The following is a 14,801-nucleotide window of genomic DNA, read 5'->3' on the forward strand; positions in this document are numbered from 1 at the left end:
TATGCACGGACTCCAAGGCAAAACGTCACCTGAGGCAGAAATTTGGGAAAGTTCCAACTCCAACGGCAGAACGCTGATGGTTGGCAGGAGAGTCAGGATTTAACCTTCGTTCTAAAGCGATGGATAAGGTAATAGTTAAAGTTTAAATCCAGCGCAAACTTACATAATCAGACAACGGGTCATGGGGAACATCAAGGAGCCTAATTTAGGTTGTGAATGTAAATAATAAAAACCCTGTACTCAATAAAAGTTGGAGAAAATGATGTCTGCAACATGATTCTAAAAAGAAACAATGCATAGGAACTGACTTTAAAGATGATGCCTGATATGATGCGTCATATGTAATCTAAGAACGTGTTTGGTTATGTCAAAGGTTACATAAAAAAGATTGTATCGCAGAAGCCTAGCCTCTTGGATTTAGAGATAAGACAGAGGGTGTGTGTGACTGTGTGCAAATAATTAAACAGTTCTCAAGGTAATGCTGCCACTATGCACAGTGAGTAATGGAGCTTCGAAAAATCCAAAGGTTTCTGTTAATGAAATGCAAAAAAGAGAAACATCTTGGGGTAACCAAGTCTCTATAGCAATATTTATGGTAAAAATCTTTCCTTGACATGTGTGCCAGTACATGTAGATGATGTTGCTTACAATATTATAATGCTATACTACATCTGTGGTTAAGATCATTCAGGTTTAAGGCTCAAAAGACCAAAGGTCTAATGTCAGCTTTGGTCAGTTAGTTATTTTATATGGGTGCATTAAAATCAGTCAGTCAAATTTTATTTGCATAGCAAATTTCAGCAACACGGCATTTCAACATCGTAAAGGCATGAAAACACAAAGTCATGCAACATAGAATAAACAACTGAAACATTAGATTTGGTGAAGTGCCATCGTTAAATTCTTAAATCTGAAAACAAATACTGCAGTTCTTGGAGGAACACAGGTCACACTGCAGAAATTCATTCACCCACTTTTGTTTAGTCTTCCTGTGCTGCAGGGGCATGGTGCCTTTCTCCAACCATCAGTGGGTGTGAGGTGGTTTAGACTCTGGACAGGTCAGCAGTCCAGCCCACAGAGACACAGGACAGTTAACCAGGCACACACACAAATTCAATTTAATTAATCCTATTCCAATGGGAAATTAAAACTCAGAAATAATTGTTATTTTAACTGCAAAATGAATTTTTCACGTGACGACTTTACCTGCTAGGCTTCTCCCCAATCACCCAGTAAAACATGTCTAGGAAATTATTAACTAAAATATGGCAACAGAGACTTTATAGCTATTGTTTTATATCATGTTCATATTGGATTTTCGTTAAACTGAGGCAGCACATTTGGAAGTAGAACTAGGGCAATTTGGAAAATGCACAGAGACCGTCCAAGAGGAATATCATATCAGGCTTTTATCTTGATAAATTTGATCTCTCTTTACTCGCCACAACGCTCAGATGTCGTAGTCATTGGATGCCTTGTTTGAACTTATAATCTGCATAATACTCACAGATTTAGTCTTGATTTCACGGCTGTCATCATCGTTGCTCTGGGTCTGTAGCTGACTTTGTCAAAGACAGCTGGAGATCCATCAGGCAGGTCTCTGTTCAAACAGCCGGCGTGAGTTAAATTAACTGGATAATCATCTATCGACAAGCACTTGGCACATGTTCAACTCTGTTCAGTAAAAGGTTGCAACACAAACTTGGAACATTTTGTTTCTGATTATTTTACAGTCAAGAGTGGAATTTTTAAAATGTCCTAATTCTTAAAAGCTTTCTGCTTTCCGTAATTTAGGTAAATCTGTCCATTCAGCAGTAAAGCATTTGTTAGTGATAAATACAGTTTCTTACTTATAGAAGTCAAACGCATTTTAAACTAACGATGATGCAATTCTTGCACAAAACATCTTAATTAAATTCTATGGAATTGGCTGAAAAAAAAGTGATCCGTAGATGAATTTTTCATCCATTTAAACAAGGAAGACCTCAGTTTGTAGGTGAAAGGTCAAAGCTTTGACCTCCAGTGCTAATTATACCATTTTCAACACATCTGTAAATTTAGGATTTTTCTTTGATTTAAATGAAAGAGGCCAAAAATACAGATGTTTGATGTGCATCTCTAAAAGACAAATATTCTGTTTTATTTGTCACTAACCCTTCTTAAGTTTAAAATAAGTTTTGAGTAATTTTAGAAGAAAGTTTTATGTTTAAGCAATTTAGACAAATTATCAGCTTTTAGAAAAAGCTGATAATTTGCAATTATAAATTATATCCAATTATTATAATTATTCTAATTATAATAAACACTGCTTAACTTACATCTATGGTACATTTCAACGCTGTCTTTACACAGACATCCAACAGTCTGGACACCGGTGCAAAAGGTTCACTTTACTTAACTTTTATGGGTCCTAACCTCAGAGTTATAAAAAGCTCTGACCTGCCTTCTGTTAAACTACCTGGCTTGATAAGAGCAGGAGGCCTTCACCATTATCATGCTACTGTTAGTTTTAGAGGTCACTCACTCCTCTCTGGATCTAATTTTAGGTCTTTTTCTAATTTTAAAAATGCTAACGTGGAACTCTGTGACCCATTGAGCAACCCTGTATTGCACAATAGCTATCTGGGTAAAAAAAAAAAGAAGAAGAATTTTATAGCAAAGCTTCTGTTTGGATTTATTTAACTTGTGTTCTAAAATAGATAAAATAGAACTTCAAAAGCAAAAGGGAAAGTGTTAACGTGACTTAACTTTCTTATTTTGCCCATAAATTATGGCGATCAATCAAATAAATCAAATGCATGCATTATTGCATCATCATTTAAAAAAGAAACCTAGATTGCCCAGAAAAAGACTCTGCAACAATATGACTTGCAACAGTTATTATAATTTACGTGGGTATATTTAAACTTCTAAATAAGCTTTTCATGTTTTTCTCATACTTAGTCAAACTTTCTAAGATGAAAAATGAAAAAAATTCAAAATTAGAATCTGTAGTTTCTGAAATATGGTTATTATAATAGGTAAGAAATAATAAAATGAGGTTACTATATAAATTATTAATGTTTCTGGACTTTGTGTATACCTATTATGACACAAATTAAAAATTATGCAAATTCAATATTAAGGAAGCTTTTTGAGGTAACTAATATATTATTACTATTTGTTACAGTTTGCTATGTAAATCGTAATATTCATTTACTGTAAAACGGCAATTACATTGTTACGATAATCAGTGAAGTTCAAATTAGCTTCTGTGCACAGACCTTGGACCCGATGTTTGAAATCAGGTCACATGGAGGATTTAGGGTTTTTTCTTACATACCAGTCTTATCTCTGAACCACTGTGGGTGTGTGTGTATGTGTAAACTTTCATCAGCAGATGGGATGGGGCTGAGGAAAGGGGAGGGCATTTCAGCACATCCTGCCCACTTCACCTGGGCATAAAAACGGCCAGGGGTCTCAGTGACACTCACACTTCACCGCCTCTGGATCCAACCACACACACTGGGTGGACACATACTCTCTATTCTCAGAAAATACATCCAAGCTCATTTTTAACCAAACTTTCCAAGATGCCGTGCATCAGCAGCCAACTCGACCAGATGATGAAGCTCCCCGGTAGCCACAGTGACGTGGTTGAAAAACTCTGCATGGTAAGATATGCTTTCTATCTGCAGCTTGAATTTTTTTTTTTTAAGTTTAGGACTGCCTAAACCTTGTGAAGGAAATTTCAAGATTTTTTTTAGTACTCCTCAATTTTCCCAGGACCTGTGCTTCACCTTGTCCAACACAAAAGCTTGAGAGTTGGGAAAGATTTCCTTTTGTGCTTCTCTTTACCACCTCTGTTCTTCTTTGACTGCAGGTGGAGCAGATCCTGTCTGAGTTTAGATTGAACAAAGAGGAGCTGGAAGAAGTCATGAAGAGGATACAGCATGAAATGAACAGAGGACTGCGTTTGGAGACCCACCAAGAGGCCAGCGTCAAAATGCTTCCGACCTACGTCTGCTCCACCCCCGAGGGATCAGGTAGGAATTCACTCTGTATAAAGAGAAGGAAATAATCCTTTAAAACTTTAAAATTGAAGTGAACAATTGTTTACGAAGTTTCAAATGTAAAAATTAAAACATGTCCTTCTTTGGCTTGATAGAAGTGGGAGATTTCTTGGCTCTTGACCTCGGAGGGACAAATTTCCGTGTGATGCTTGTGAAAGTGGGTGAAGACGAAGAGGGAAGTTTCAAGGTGGAGACGAAGAACCAAATGTATTCCATCCCTGAAGATGCCATGACGGGGACTGCTGAAATGGTCAGTGAAAACTGCTATTTATCTTGTTTTTACGCCACCATTTGTTTGCCTTTTCTTACTTACAGATACTCAAAACACTTCAGCTTAGCTTGGAATCTGTGGATATTCAACCATCTTAACTTGCTGTGCTCTGATATCTTTTATTTTTCTGATTCTTTCAGCTGTTTGACTACATAGCAGAATGCATGTCTGACTTTTTGGACAAACACCACATCAAGCACAAGAAGCTTCCTCTGGGTTTCACCTTCTCCTTCCCTGTACGACATGAAGACCTTGATAAGGTACAAATATAGTTTTTCTGTTAGTAAACAAAATCATCCCTCATTTTGTAAAGTTCATCCAACTAAGGGTGCTCATGTTTTTTTATTCAAACAGGGAATTTTGCTTAACTGGACCAAAGGTTTCAAGGCCTCTGGGGCTGAAGGGAACAATATTGTTGGTTTGCTCAGAGATGCAATCAAGAGACGAGGGGTGAGTACATTTATACATTTTTCTCGATTTAAACAATGTTATCGTCTGCATACAGGGCAAACATTCTAATATGTTACATTCTCATCATGCAGGAGTTTGAGATGGATGTGGTTGCCATGGTGAATGACACAGTAGCAACCATGATCTCCTGCTACTATGAGGACAGAAGCTGTGAAGTCGGAATGATTGTTGGTAAGAAGCCATAAACACATGCAAATGTTCATGCTCAGCAGAGTTGTAAACCTTTGGAAGGAGCTTGAAGTGAGACGAGGGGAAGTGTTGAGTCAGTACTAAAAAAAGGTTAATTTATTTATAAAAAAAAGATAAAAAACACGTTTTGGAGACTAATAACTGGTCATAAAAATCCAAGCAACAATGCTTTGTTTGCTCTCCAACATAACTGTAAATGTTTTTTTAAATTAGATTTATTTGGAAAGAAGAGTGAGAGTTGGTAACACTGAGCTGACACAAACTCATAAAATGACAGAAACTGATGTGTTTTTTTGTGTGTGTGTTAATCTTCAAGGTACTGGCTGCAATGCCTGTTACATGGAGGAGATGAGGACTGTGGAGCTGGTGGAGGGGGAGAAGGGCCGGATGTGTGTGAACACTGAGTGGGGAGCATTTGGAGACTCAGGCGAGCTGGAGGAGTTCAGGCTGGAGTACGACAGAGTGGTGGACGAGACCTCAATCAACCCTGGACACCAGCTGTGAGTAAAAAAGATGCATTAAAATTAAACATTCAACACTTTCACATGGGCACACATGTTGTTTGTATTAGGCCCTGCAACCTTCTCAAATTAGTTAGTGAATTTAATCAGGACAAGGGTCAAGACACGTGCCGTCCACTCTGACCCCGCCCTCCATTCTCCATCTCCTGGTGTTTTTATGAATTAAGCATCCATCTATGGCAGAAATCACCTGACCCTAAACTGTAGTCTCTGTGAAGTTGCCGAGCTACCAGCTGTTTTCCTCAGGATGTAGGCAAATGGACAGAGCTTTCGTACGTCAGTGGTCGGTCAGTCGGCAGGTGGAGATGTCAGATTAATGACCCCTTTTGGCTTCTCGCCGTATTGCCTCCAAGCTTAATGGCTGTTTACCTTTAATGCTGGCTGCTGAGTTCAGTCTCAGCCTTGATGTCTCCTTCCTTATCCGGTCATCCTCAGTCTCCCAACCTTCATACTGAAACATACATCTATTATCATGACACATTTATTGTTCTTCACCATCTTTTTAATAACACGTCTCCCTCTGCCTTGTCTTGTTAATGCAGGTATGAGAAGATTATCAGTGGAAAGTACATGGGGGAGCTGGCGAGACTCGTCATGATGAAGCTGGTGAATGAGAACCTGCTGTTTAACGGCGAAGCCTCAGAGCAGCTGAAGATACGAGGCAGCTTTGAGACACGCTTTGTCTCCCAGGTTGAAAGGTAGGCATCAGCAGCGAGTGATGGAAAAACATTTTACTGATATCGCTCATAAAATGCATTCAAGCAGAGAAATAGGAAATGGTAGCTAGGCTACAGATGCTTTAAAGCAGATAAAAAAAGAAACTTTAGTGCTGCTGAGAACTTTAGAGGTTGATATGGAAAGCCAGTGGTCTGTGTTTTACTACAGTTGTTATGTATTGCTAAATTGAAGAGAACTTAAATGGGTCATGTATGTAACAGGCCCAATTAAAAGCTATATGAGGTCCTACACAGAAATTGATTCAAACTTCCAAACTGAAAAAAAAGAAGAAAATAACAACTATCTTAAAGCAGAAAATAAAAATCTCAAGTCTCTCTTTGGGGCTCCTGTTGGTTTGGGAAGGCATAAGCAGCTGATTTGCAAGCATTTTACAGTTTAAATAAGATATAAAAAAACAACAAAAACAGGAAAATTTATTTTTGAGAACTGCTTTCTAAAATGTGACCCTTTACTATGTTTTAGTGACTCTGGCGACAGAAAGCAGATCTACAACATCCTCTCCTCTCTGGGCGTCCTTCCCTCTGAGCTGGACTGCGACATTGTGCGTCTGGTCTGTGAGAGCGTCTCCACTCGCTCTGCTCATATGTGTGGCGCAGGTCTCGCTGGGGTCATTAACCAGATGCAAGAGCACCGCGGCCAAGATACCATGAAGATCACAGTCGGGGTTGACGGATCCGTCTACAAGCTGCACCCTTAGTAAGTGTCTTAGCTGTCTCAGTAAGTACAAATATGAGTTCAAGTAACATTAGTTCGTCACAGATGTAGACTGCCTTATACTAACAGTGGTGCCTCTGTTTTACAGTTTCCGTGACCGGTTCCACCAGGTCGTCAGGGAACTCACCCCTCATTCTGAGATAACCTTCCTGCAGTCGGAGGAGGGCAGCGGGCGTGGAGCTGCTCTGATCTCTGCAGTGGCTTGTAAGATGGCATCATGGATCTGAAGAGAGGAATGCACTGAAGAACAGCAGAGAAAGCTCAGAATTAGGATGTTTGTGAAATCCTCTCCAAAGATCTGCTGCTGAGAGTAGTGGAATAGAGCACTTGCTGCTCACAGATTTGAGGACAAAGAGGCCTTTAAATATCTTGTGAATACAGCCGGTCTATAGTGTCATACCATCCTGTAGCGGTTGTATCGTTTCTGACCTTATACAACTTGTTTACTGTTGCATTTGAAACTTTAAGTGCCACAAAAGCTAATGTAAAATACATGCACTGGTTATTTGGACCGATTTTAATGTGTATTGTAAAATGTAGCAAAGTAGCTCATGTACAGCACAAATATTTTGTAAAAGCTATTATCAATCAGTACTAACTCAAATTCATTGCTTTCTTGTCTAATTTTGTTTGTAAGCATTAAAATATTTGTTATTGTTTATTTAAAATTTTATGTTTACATCCTATTTACTTTGTTAGCATGTACTGTGTACTTTTTTCTTATGTGTAAGATGAACTATGCTTATACCTAAATGTAAATAAAACATCATAATTAAATATTAAGTTTTGTGTTTGACTGATTTATTTATGAGATATTTTATAATAATTAATCAGATCTCAAGTGTGTCAGCAGGTCAAAACAATTATCAAACCACAACAAATGGGAAAACTATGTCTTAATGTAGGTAGTGGTTGAACCTGAACATAGCTGAAGAGAACTTAATAATGAAAATAATTCAACAGGAAAACACAACGAGCCAGGACACAAGAACAGCACAAACAAACGGGAAAAACCATGAAGTTAATGGAAGAAACCAGCAAGGAGTGAGTGAAAAAGAGAGCATTATATACTGGGAGCCTGATTACTTAACAACCAATACTAATTGAAAACAGGGTGCAGCTGTGAGGAGAGAGCAGAAGGCTAGCTGAGGGAGAGAGACGGCTCAGAGAAGCAGCAAGGATTAAACAAACTGGGGAAAATATAGAACATATCTGAAAGGAATAAAGAACTGAACAAGAAATAAACTATTTCTAAATAAAAAGAGACTGATCTGAAGCAGGACAGAAAAGCTGCTTTGCAGACACAAAGGCAGATCTAATCAGGAAATAGAAAACAATGAATAACTAATATTAAGGAAAGACAAATGTAAACACAAGAGAAAAAAACAAAACAACAAATATTTTGACACATTGTGCAATGTAAACTCTTCAAACAATAGTAATAATAATAACACAAAATGAATTAAACCAAATGTGACATTTCAGTGTTTTTATGATTACTGACAAAATAATCTAAATCATTATTAATATCCTGGGGTCAGTTTGATATTTGTAATGTTTGTTTGATTGCCTGTCAGAGGTCAGAGGTCCCTTTCTTCTGTCTGTCTACAGCTCTATATCCGTCTTACCAAGCCCAGAGGAATCCAGCGTACTTCACCTCTTATCAAGCAACCTCAGTGACACACAGAGAGCCCACATGGCCATGTAAGGGGCTCCACGGCCCACTGCAGGCTATGATAGGAGGGTGTCTGATAAGATGGGCTGAACATAAAACCCTATGCAGCATCGCAAATTGGCCGAGAGTCTACATGCATTCATTCAGACATGGTAAGTCAATCGAGGTTTTGCTTTATTTTAAATTTTATGTTTACATCCAGGGCACTGATTATTAACTACGTTTTTGTTCGGCTGTCATAAAAGCATCTGAATGCTTCGGTTTATCTTCTCAGGCAAGTAAAAAAGCCTCCAATAAAAGGCAGAGGGGGAATCAGAAGTCTTGCTCCAATGTGTTTTCAATGTTCGAGCAGTCGCAGATACAGGAGTTCAAAGAGGTAAAGCAGTGCTTACGGTTCCCTAAAAATATTATTTTTTGTTTGTTTTTGTTTTTATTTGAGTACACTAGCCATACTTTTGTGTAGAATCAACTAAACCCACTGTATGTTAAAACGTTTGAGCTGCAAGTGCGTGGATTTCTGGAAAACTGGGCAATGGACATTCAATATAAGAGTATTGCAATATTTACTGAACTCACAAGTAGTAATTGTGCACAGAAACTAATCAAAAGGAAAAATTGAAACAAACAAAAAAAATTGATCCATTAGTTTCCCTTTGCTTCACCTCCAACGTGACTTTGGAGGTCATCAGAGTAAGGTTAAATGTAAGGTTAAATCCCTTACAAGTTAAAGCCAATTTAAATGTTTGCAACATTTACAAAAAAAAAAGATCAGTTTGATATAAAATGACCCAAATAATATACAAATCAAGCAGAATTAGTAGTTGAGGATTTGAAATAGTAAAAAAAATTCCAAATTTTCTTAAGCATTTAAAAAATAGATCTAAACATATCAGATGATTAGACGTATTAGACCTTTTTATTTTTAACTTGAAAGTCTGGTATTACAAAAAGAAGAAATATTTTTAAAATAACATTTGTGAATAGAAAATTTCACAATTAAGACTCATGAATTCACCCTAGTTTGTTTTATTTATTTGTGTACAGCAGAGCTCCAAATGCAGCTAAAATTACGTTTATTCAGAAGGGGTTAAAAAAATTGTGTAGTTTTAATAATCTCTGCCGTAATTTGAATGAAATAGTGATTTCCTTCTAGACCTAATTGTTAGTTGAAATCGTGTTTTTTTTTTCACCTCTTAATATTTTTCTGCAGGCTTTTGGCTGCATTGATCAGGACAGGGACGGGGTAATCAAGAAGCAGGACCTGAAGGAGACCTACGCTCAACTCGGTGTCTAATTTAATTTGTATACTTAGGGCATGTTAATAGATGTATAAGTATTGAATAAACAATCATTTTCAATCTCCACTAAGTTACTTGATGTACCTGCTGAGCTTATTTTCATCAGACTTACTTACTGTGTGCTCACCAGGAAAACTTAACATTAAGGATGAGGAGCTGGAAGAGATGCTGAATGAAGGGAAGGGTCCGATCAACTTTACTGTGTTTCTGACACTTTTTGGGGAGAAACTCAACGGTAAGGGATTTTTATAGTAGTGAATATTACATTTGGAATTTCTTTGAGGAACTTTCAAATGATTTTCTTTGTCATCTTTCAGGGACCGATCCTGAAGACACCATACTTGCTGCTTTCAAACCTTTTGACCCCAATGGGACTGGTTTTGTTAATAAGGATGAGTAAGATTCATTTTACTGTTTGGTTCTAACATTGCTCATATTAGACTTAGAATTTATTGTTTTTTTCTTTATGTTTTTTTGTTGTTTTCTTTTTAGGTTTAAACGATTACTGATGAATCAGGCTGATAAATTCACTGCAGAAGAGGTCAGTTTTCTTTTTTTTAAATGCATTTTCATTTACAAAGTTATAAAAATTTGGTAACGATAAGCATAAAAGTTATTTTGTCATCAACATGTAGGTGGAACAGGCATTCACTTTGGCACCAATTGACCCAATCGGAAACATCGACTACAAGCAGCTCTGCTACATCATCACACATGGAGATGAAAAGGAGGAATCGTAACAGGCCATATCTGCAGTCAAGAAACATGGCTACTGCTGAGGAATAACTATTGAGAGATAAAGTAGATTTTTTAAAGATATTTAAAGTGGTGTATTACGTCAACTGCCCTTCTGTTCTTATGAGAAAATGCTGTACTGAAAGACATTAAAAATAAAGTGCTGGACTCCCTCCAAAAATGAGATAAACAATTAGTAAAATTATTATTTGGTCTGGAAATGATTTGGTGATTTGATTTGCAAATAAATACATCCCATTTGATAGGATCTGACATGTCTCAAAAATGCTCTTAACTTCTTCAAGTTTGAAGCAAACCTGAAAACATAAGATATTTAATTGATTCCAAAGGGAAATGTTGTTGTAACTCATATTAATTCCAGTTCTTCTAAAGAGTCATTGTAGATAACGATGGAAAGCTCTCCTGTAGGCTACATACTAATATGAAAAAGTGTTCCAAAAATGAATGTTTCCAGAACAGAAGCACAACGAAAAAGATCAATAAAGCTATAAGCAGTGTTCGCACCTTCAGGTAAAAGGTTGATTTCAGTAAAGTAATACGTGTTTGAAGATCCCTAGTTAGAATCTTTTCGTTTTGCTTTGTTTTTGTTTGGTGGCTCCGTTACCATGGATTCAAAAACAAACAGCCCCATAAACTCTTTAGCCAAATTTTCCAACACATGAATTAAAGCCCAACTGCCTTGGTTGGGAATATTTGCAGTTTCTTCTTTTCACAACGTCATCATTGCAAAGAAGAAGGTATGCTTCTTTTACTGTCACCTCCTTTTTCCCCTCCATTTTGTTTCTAACCTCTGTGGTTCTGCTGGCAGAAATGCCTCTTGTGCAGACAGAAAAAACCAACCTAGATGTAAAATCGAATCCAAACAATAATAAGGACCCAGATTCACTGAAGTTTCGAAAACTAAAGCATCAGGATGAGACCTGTATGATAAGGTGAGAATCAGTTAACTTGCTTAAGCAGTTTATGTTCATAAATAAGAAAAAGTGCCAGATGTTTAGCATTTTCAGTGCTTTGTTTATTGCAAATCTGCAGCTCCATGCTTATTTATTTTAACCATCTTTGAGTATTGTTGTTTTTTTTATTATTTTGTTGAAATCGGTATCATTAGAATTTTATACTTGTACAAATAGTTGGCATACCCTTCTAGCTCCAGATTTTTTCTCTTTGGATTAAAGGAGCTAATTTTAATCATTACGGCATTAAACATTTATAAACATTTATTCTGTCAGCAGCTGTTCGACCACTGACATAAAACTCACACCAGATGTCAGCAAGAACCCAAATAAGGAAATAATTTGAAGCACATTAGTCTACAAAAGAAGGATTGGTTAAGAGTTATAAATAGTGCAGGGAATAAGTCTAAAGATGTTGTTCTTGGTAATGATAACTTAAAGATATCTTTGGGAAAGAAATAACTAACCACCTTGATAATGTGGGATTTTTGATATATTCTACCACAAAAACTGTTTTCAAATCGTAAAAGTTCAGGGAATCATTTATTTCCACTGATTTTCAACTGGAGATAAGTGAGGTGATTGACTGGGCCATTCTGGCAGTTTTAATCTTTCTTTTAAGACAAATGTTGTGCTGCTGGGAATCCTGCCAGTACCACATGCTGTACCACACCACGTCTGCAGCTGCAACGTTCCCCTTTAGGACAATGTTTTTGAGGTGATTCATAGATGTCTTCTCCCTCCAAACATAATGTGTTCAATTACATCAAAATATTTCTGCTCTGACTTTATCCAACAACATTCTTTCACTGGTTTGTCCAAATCTTCTGCAGCAAACTTTATGCAAGTTTCAAGCTTCTTCTTCTGCAGTTTTGCGCAGCAATCTTGTGGATGGCACTTTTAATTATTCTTTTATTTAATTTACTGTTGGGATTCATAAAGTGTTTTTGAGCTGAATTGACTCCCACATCAGAAATATGATGAGGAACACATGGTTGTGTCAGGTCTGTGGTGAAATGATGTTTCCACTCGCAGATTAAGGCTCCAAAGACACTCATGGGAATACTAACAACAGTAAGATTTACAATAATAAGAATTTTTGTGAAGGTCTTCTTGATATTATTGTTCCACTTTATACCATACCTTGGTGATGAGAAGCCTTTTTATAGGCCAGCTGTTAATATCAAAGCAGTTGTTATTAATTTACTCGTAACAGAAGAAGGAATGCTTTCTAAATTCGGTAGATTTGAGCAAACTGTTGCCAAGAACTGGTGTGAATTTATGTAAATGGCCCTATTAGAAATCATTGACATTCCCAGTGCTTATTTTACCACCTGTGTGTGTATGTAATCTGCTTTAAACAGGTTTGAGGAGCTTAAAGTTAGCTTAGATGTACCGCCGAAGACCCCCTGTCCCATAGAGGTAAGTGAAATCATGATTTAGAGGCTTTCCTATTACTCCTATGCATGTAGACATACACAAGATCTGTACATTTTATCTCTTTTGATTTAACAGTGCAAAATCCCAGCTAACCTCGGCCTTCAAGGTGAGATACACACACAAAGTATCAACTTAAATTTTCCATCAATGCGATATGGAGGTTTTAACGATTTATTAATTTATCACATCAGTAAAGTCCTCCATGCCGGCCAGTGTGATCCTGAACGGAGATGTGAAAAACTAGGTTCAAAATTGAACCTATATTCAATAGGAAATCCTTTTATCAATATTTAAGGCCATTCATAAACTTGCTCCTCCATATCTCTCTGACCTTGTTTATGTTCACATGAAGAACATGAAGTAAGATCTTTTTGTGAATAGAAGTGGATCTTCTTCCTCCATCCACCGGTCTGCCCGTGTCACTACTACGGGTCATAGAGCATTAAGCTGCACTGACCCTCATCTCTGGACTAACAAGGCTTTTTCGATCTGATGCCTTCTGCTCTCGCTATTCATTTAATTTTATTTTACTTTTAATTGAAGGATTTTTTCATAGTGTCCTTGAGTGTCAAGAGAGACGTCTATAAAATGTATCATCATTTGGACAGCTCATCCAGCCTTTCACCCTCTCCCCAAAGTTTGTTGACTTTTGAATCCACTAACAAGCTCCAAGAATATTTCTAAAGCACAATTCTTGGGAAAATTGGTAGAGTGAATTTAAATTGGTTGGTTTCCTGGAACAGACTCAGGTCAGTCATTTAAAAAAAAAAAAAAAAAACGCATTTTAAAGTAAAAGCAAAAGTTGACCATATGGGAAACAATAAGAATGCTTTTTGGAGGAGTATAATTGAAGCTTTTAAATCTGGAAATTAATATACCACATTATTGAGAATAGTGGTGGAGGCATCATGTTTAGGACTGTTCTGCTGCATATTGCAATGTCGGTGTAATAATAAAGGACTAACTTCAAACTCTGAAACTGTACCTCAAATCAACAGAGAGACAGATGAAACTTCTGGAATGGTGTCCCCAAATGTCATTCCAATTGAATAAATATGTTCTATGTCACAAAGAAAGGTCTGCACTGCATATAAAGAAATTTAAATGAATTCTACCATTTCTGCTAGAAAGGATAGACAAAGTTCCAGGAAGATGCACCAAAATATTGTTGATGACTGATGACAACTTGGGGGATTGTGGTTAAGGATTCATGCAGAACTGTCAGCTGATATAAGCATTAATCAATCTTTATGACCTTATGTAAGCGTCCAATTAGAAGAAACATTAGTTTTTCTTAAATTTGCTTTCAGTTCCTAGAGAGAAAACGACTCAGACAAGCGTCTGCCAGCGGTGCGTGGACCACAACGGAGCAAGAGCAACAGCAGCAACAGCAGCAGCAGCAGCAGCAGCAGTAGCAGCAGCACAAAGACCCGAAACAAGGCTGTGTGTTATACTGTGAAACCAACACTTCACCCTGATGTTCAGTCGACTGGACTGTTATGCATAGTATCAATCACTGAGAATAAAACCTTCTGCATCTGTTTTTGTCTGTGATTTGTTTTTTACTCTTAAGAGTTGGGAGGACCCTTTTCCATTTTAGGTAAGAAATACTCGGCAAGGTTTCAGTGTTTCTTTGGCCCTTAAGTGGAAATCATAACAGAATTATGTTATTTTTCAGTGTTATTTTTGCAGTTAAACTGCATAATAAATATACAAAGGTAAT

The 14,801-nt window shown here is 37.2% G+C and overlaps 3 protein-coding genes across 3 annotated transcripts; all 3 read left to right on the forward strand.

The window, feature by feature from the left end:
- Positions 1 to 3,294: 3,294 nt before the first annotated feature.
- On the forward strand, positions 3,295 to 7,542 carry gck (glucokinase (hexokinase 4)). Its single transcript, XM_008418108.3, has 10 exons — positions 3,295 to 3,653; positions 3,863 to 4,025; positions 4,148 to 4,302; positions 4,464 to 4,583; positions 4,678 to 4,773; positions 4,866 to 4,965; positions 5,300 to 5,483; positions 6,047 to 6,202; positions 6,705 to 6,938; positions 7,045 to 7,542. The coding sequence occupies exons 1-10, from the start codon at positions 3,573 to 3,575 to the stop codon at positions 7,181 to 7,183; spliced, it is 1,428 nt and encodes a 475-aa protein (XP_008416330.1). The 5' UTR covers positions 3,295 to 3,572; the 3' UTR covers positions 7,184 to 7,542.
- A 1,083-nt stretch (positions 7,543 to 8,625) lies between these two features.
- myl7 (myosin, light chain 7, regulatory) lies at positions 8,626 to 10,930 on the forward strand. Its single transcript, XM_008418107.3, has 7 exons — positions 8,626 to 8,783; positions 8,906 to 9,007; positions 9,842 to 9,917; positions 10,060 to 10,164; positions 10,247 to 10,325; positions 10,422 to 10,470; positions 10,565 to 10,930. Exons 1-7 carry the CDS (start codon positions 8,781 to 8,783, stop codon positions 10,667 to 10,669), a joined length of 519 nt encoding a protein of 172 aa, XP_008416329.1. The 5' UTR covers positions 8,626 to 8,780; the 3' UTR covers positions 10,670 to 10,930.
- A 382-nt stretch (positions 10,931 to 11,312) lies between these two features.
- On the forward strand, positions 11,313 to 14,620 carry LOC145552830 (uncharacterized). The gene is made up of 5 exons (XM_081610797.1): positions 11,313 to 11,422; positions 11,494 to 11,617; positions 13,003 to 13,060; positions 13,154 to 13,184; positions 14,389 to 14,620. Exons 2-5 carry the CDS (start codon positions 11,496 to 11,498, stop codon positions 14,535 to 14,537), a joined length of 360 nt encoding a protein of 119 aa, XP_081466923.1. The 5' UTR covers positions 11,313 to 11,422; positions 11,494 to 11,495; the 3' UTR covers positions 14,538 to 14,620.
- Positions 14,621 to 14,801: the final 181 nt, after the last annotated feature.

This window comes from Poecilia reticulata, chromosome 9, assembly GCF_904066995.2.
Source record: "Poecilia reticulata chromosome 9, P_reticulata-male-v2, whole genome shotgun sequence".
NCBI lineage: Eukaryota > Metazoa > Chordata > Actinopteri > Cyprinodontiformes > Poeciliidae > Poecilia > Poecilia reticulata.

Bases quoted from the DNA above. Each gene is read 5' to 3' on its own strand.
- LOC145552830 (XM_081610797.1), top strand. From the start codon at position 11,496: ATGCCTCTTGTGCAGACAGAAAAAACCAACCTAGATGTAAAATCGAAT. The intron at 11,618-13,002 runs GTGAGAATCAGT...TGCTTTAAACAG, and splicing joins GATGAGACCTGTATGATAAG to GTTTGAGGAGCTTAAAGTTA. The intron at 13,185-14,388 runs GTGAGATACACA...ATTTGCTTTCAG, and splicing joins AGCTAACCTCGGCCTTCAAG to TTCCTAGAGAGAAAACGACT.
- myl7 (XM_008418107.3), top strand. The intron at 10,165-10,246 runs GTAAGGGATTTT...GTCATCTTTCAG, and splicing joins TTTTGGGGAGAAACTCAACG to GGACCGATCCTGAAGACACC. The intron at 10,326-10,421 runs GTAAGATTCATT...TTTTCTTTTTAG, and splicing joins GGTTTTGTTAATAAGGATGA to GTTTAAACGATTACTGATGA.
- gck (XM_008418108.3), top strand. From the start codon at position 3,573: ATGCCGTGCATCAGCAGCCAACTCGACCAGATGATGAAGCTCCCCGGT. The intron at 4,966-5,299 runs GTAAGAAGCCAT...TTAATCTTCAAG, and splicing joins TGAAGTCGGAATGATTGTTG to GTACTGGCTGCAATGCCTGT. The intron at 5,484-6,046 runs GTGAGTAAAAAA...TTGTTAATGCAG, and splicing joins ATCAACCCTGGACACCAGCT to GTATGAGAAGATTATCAGTG.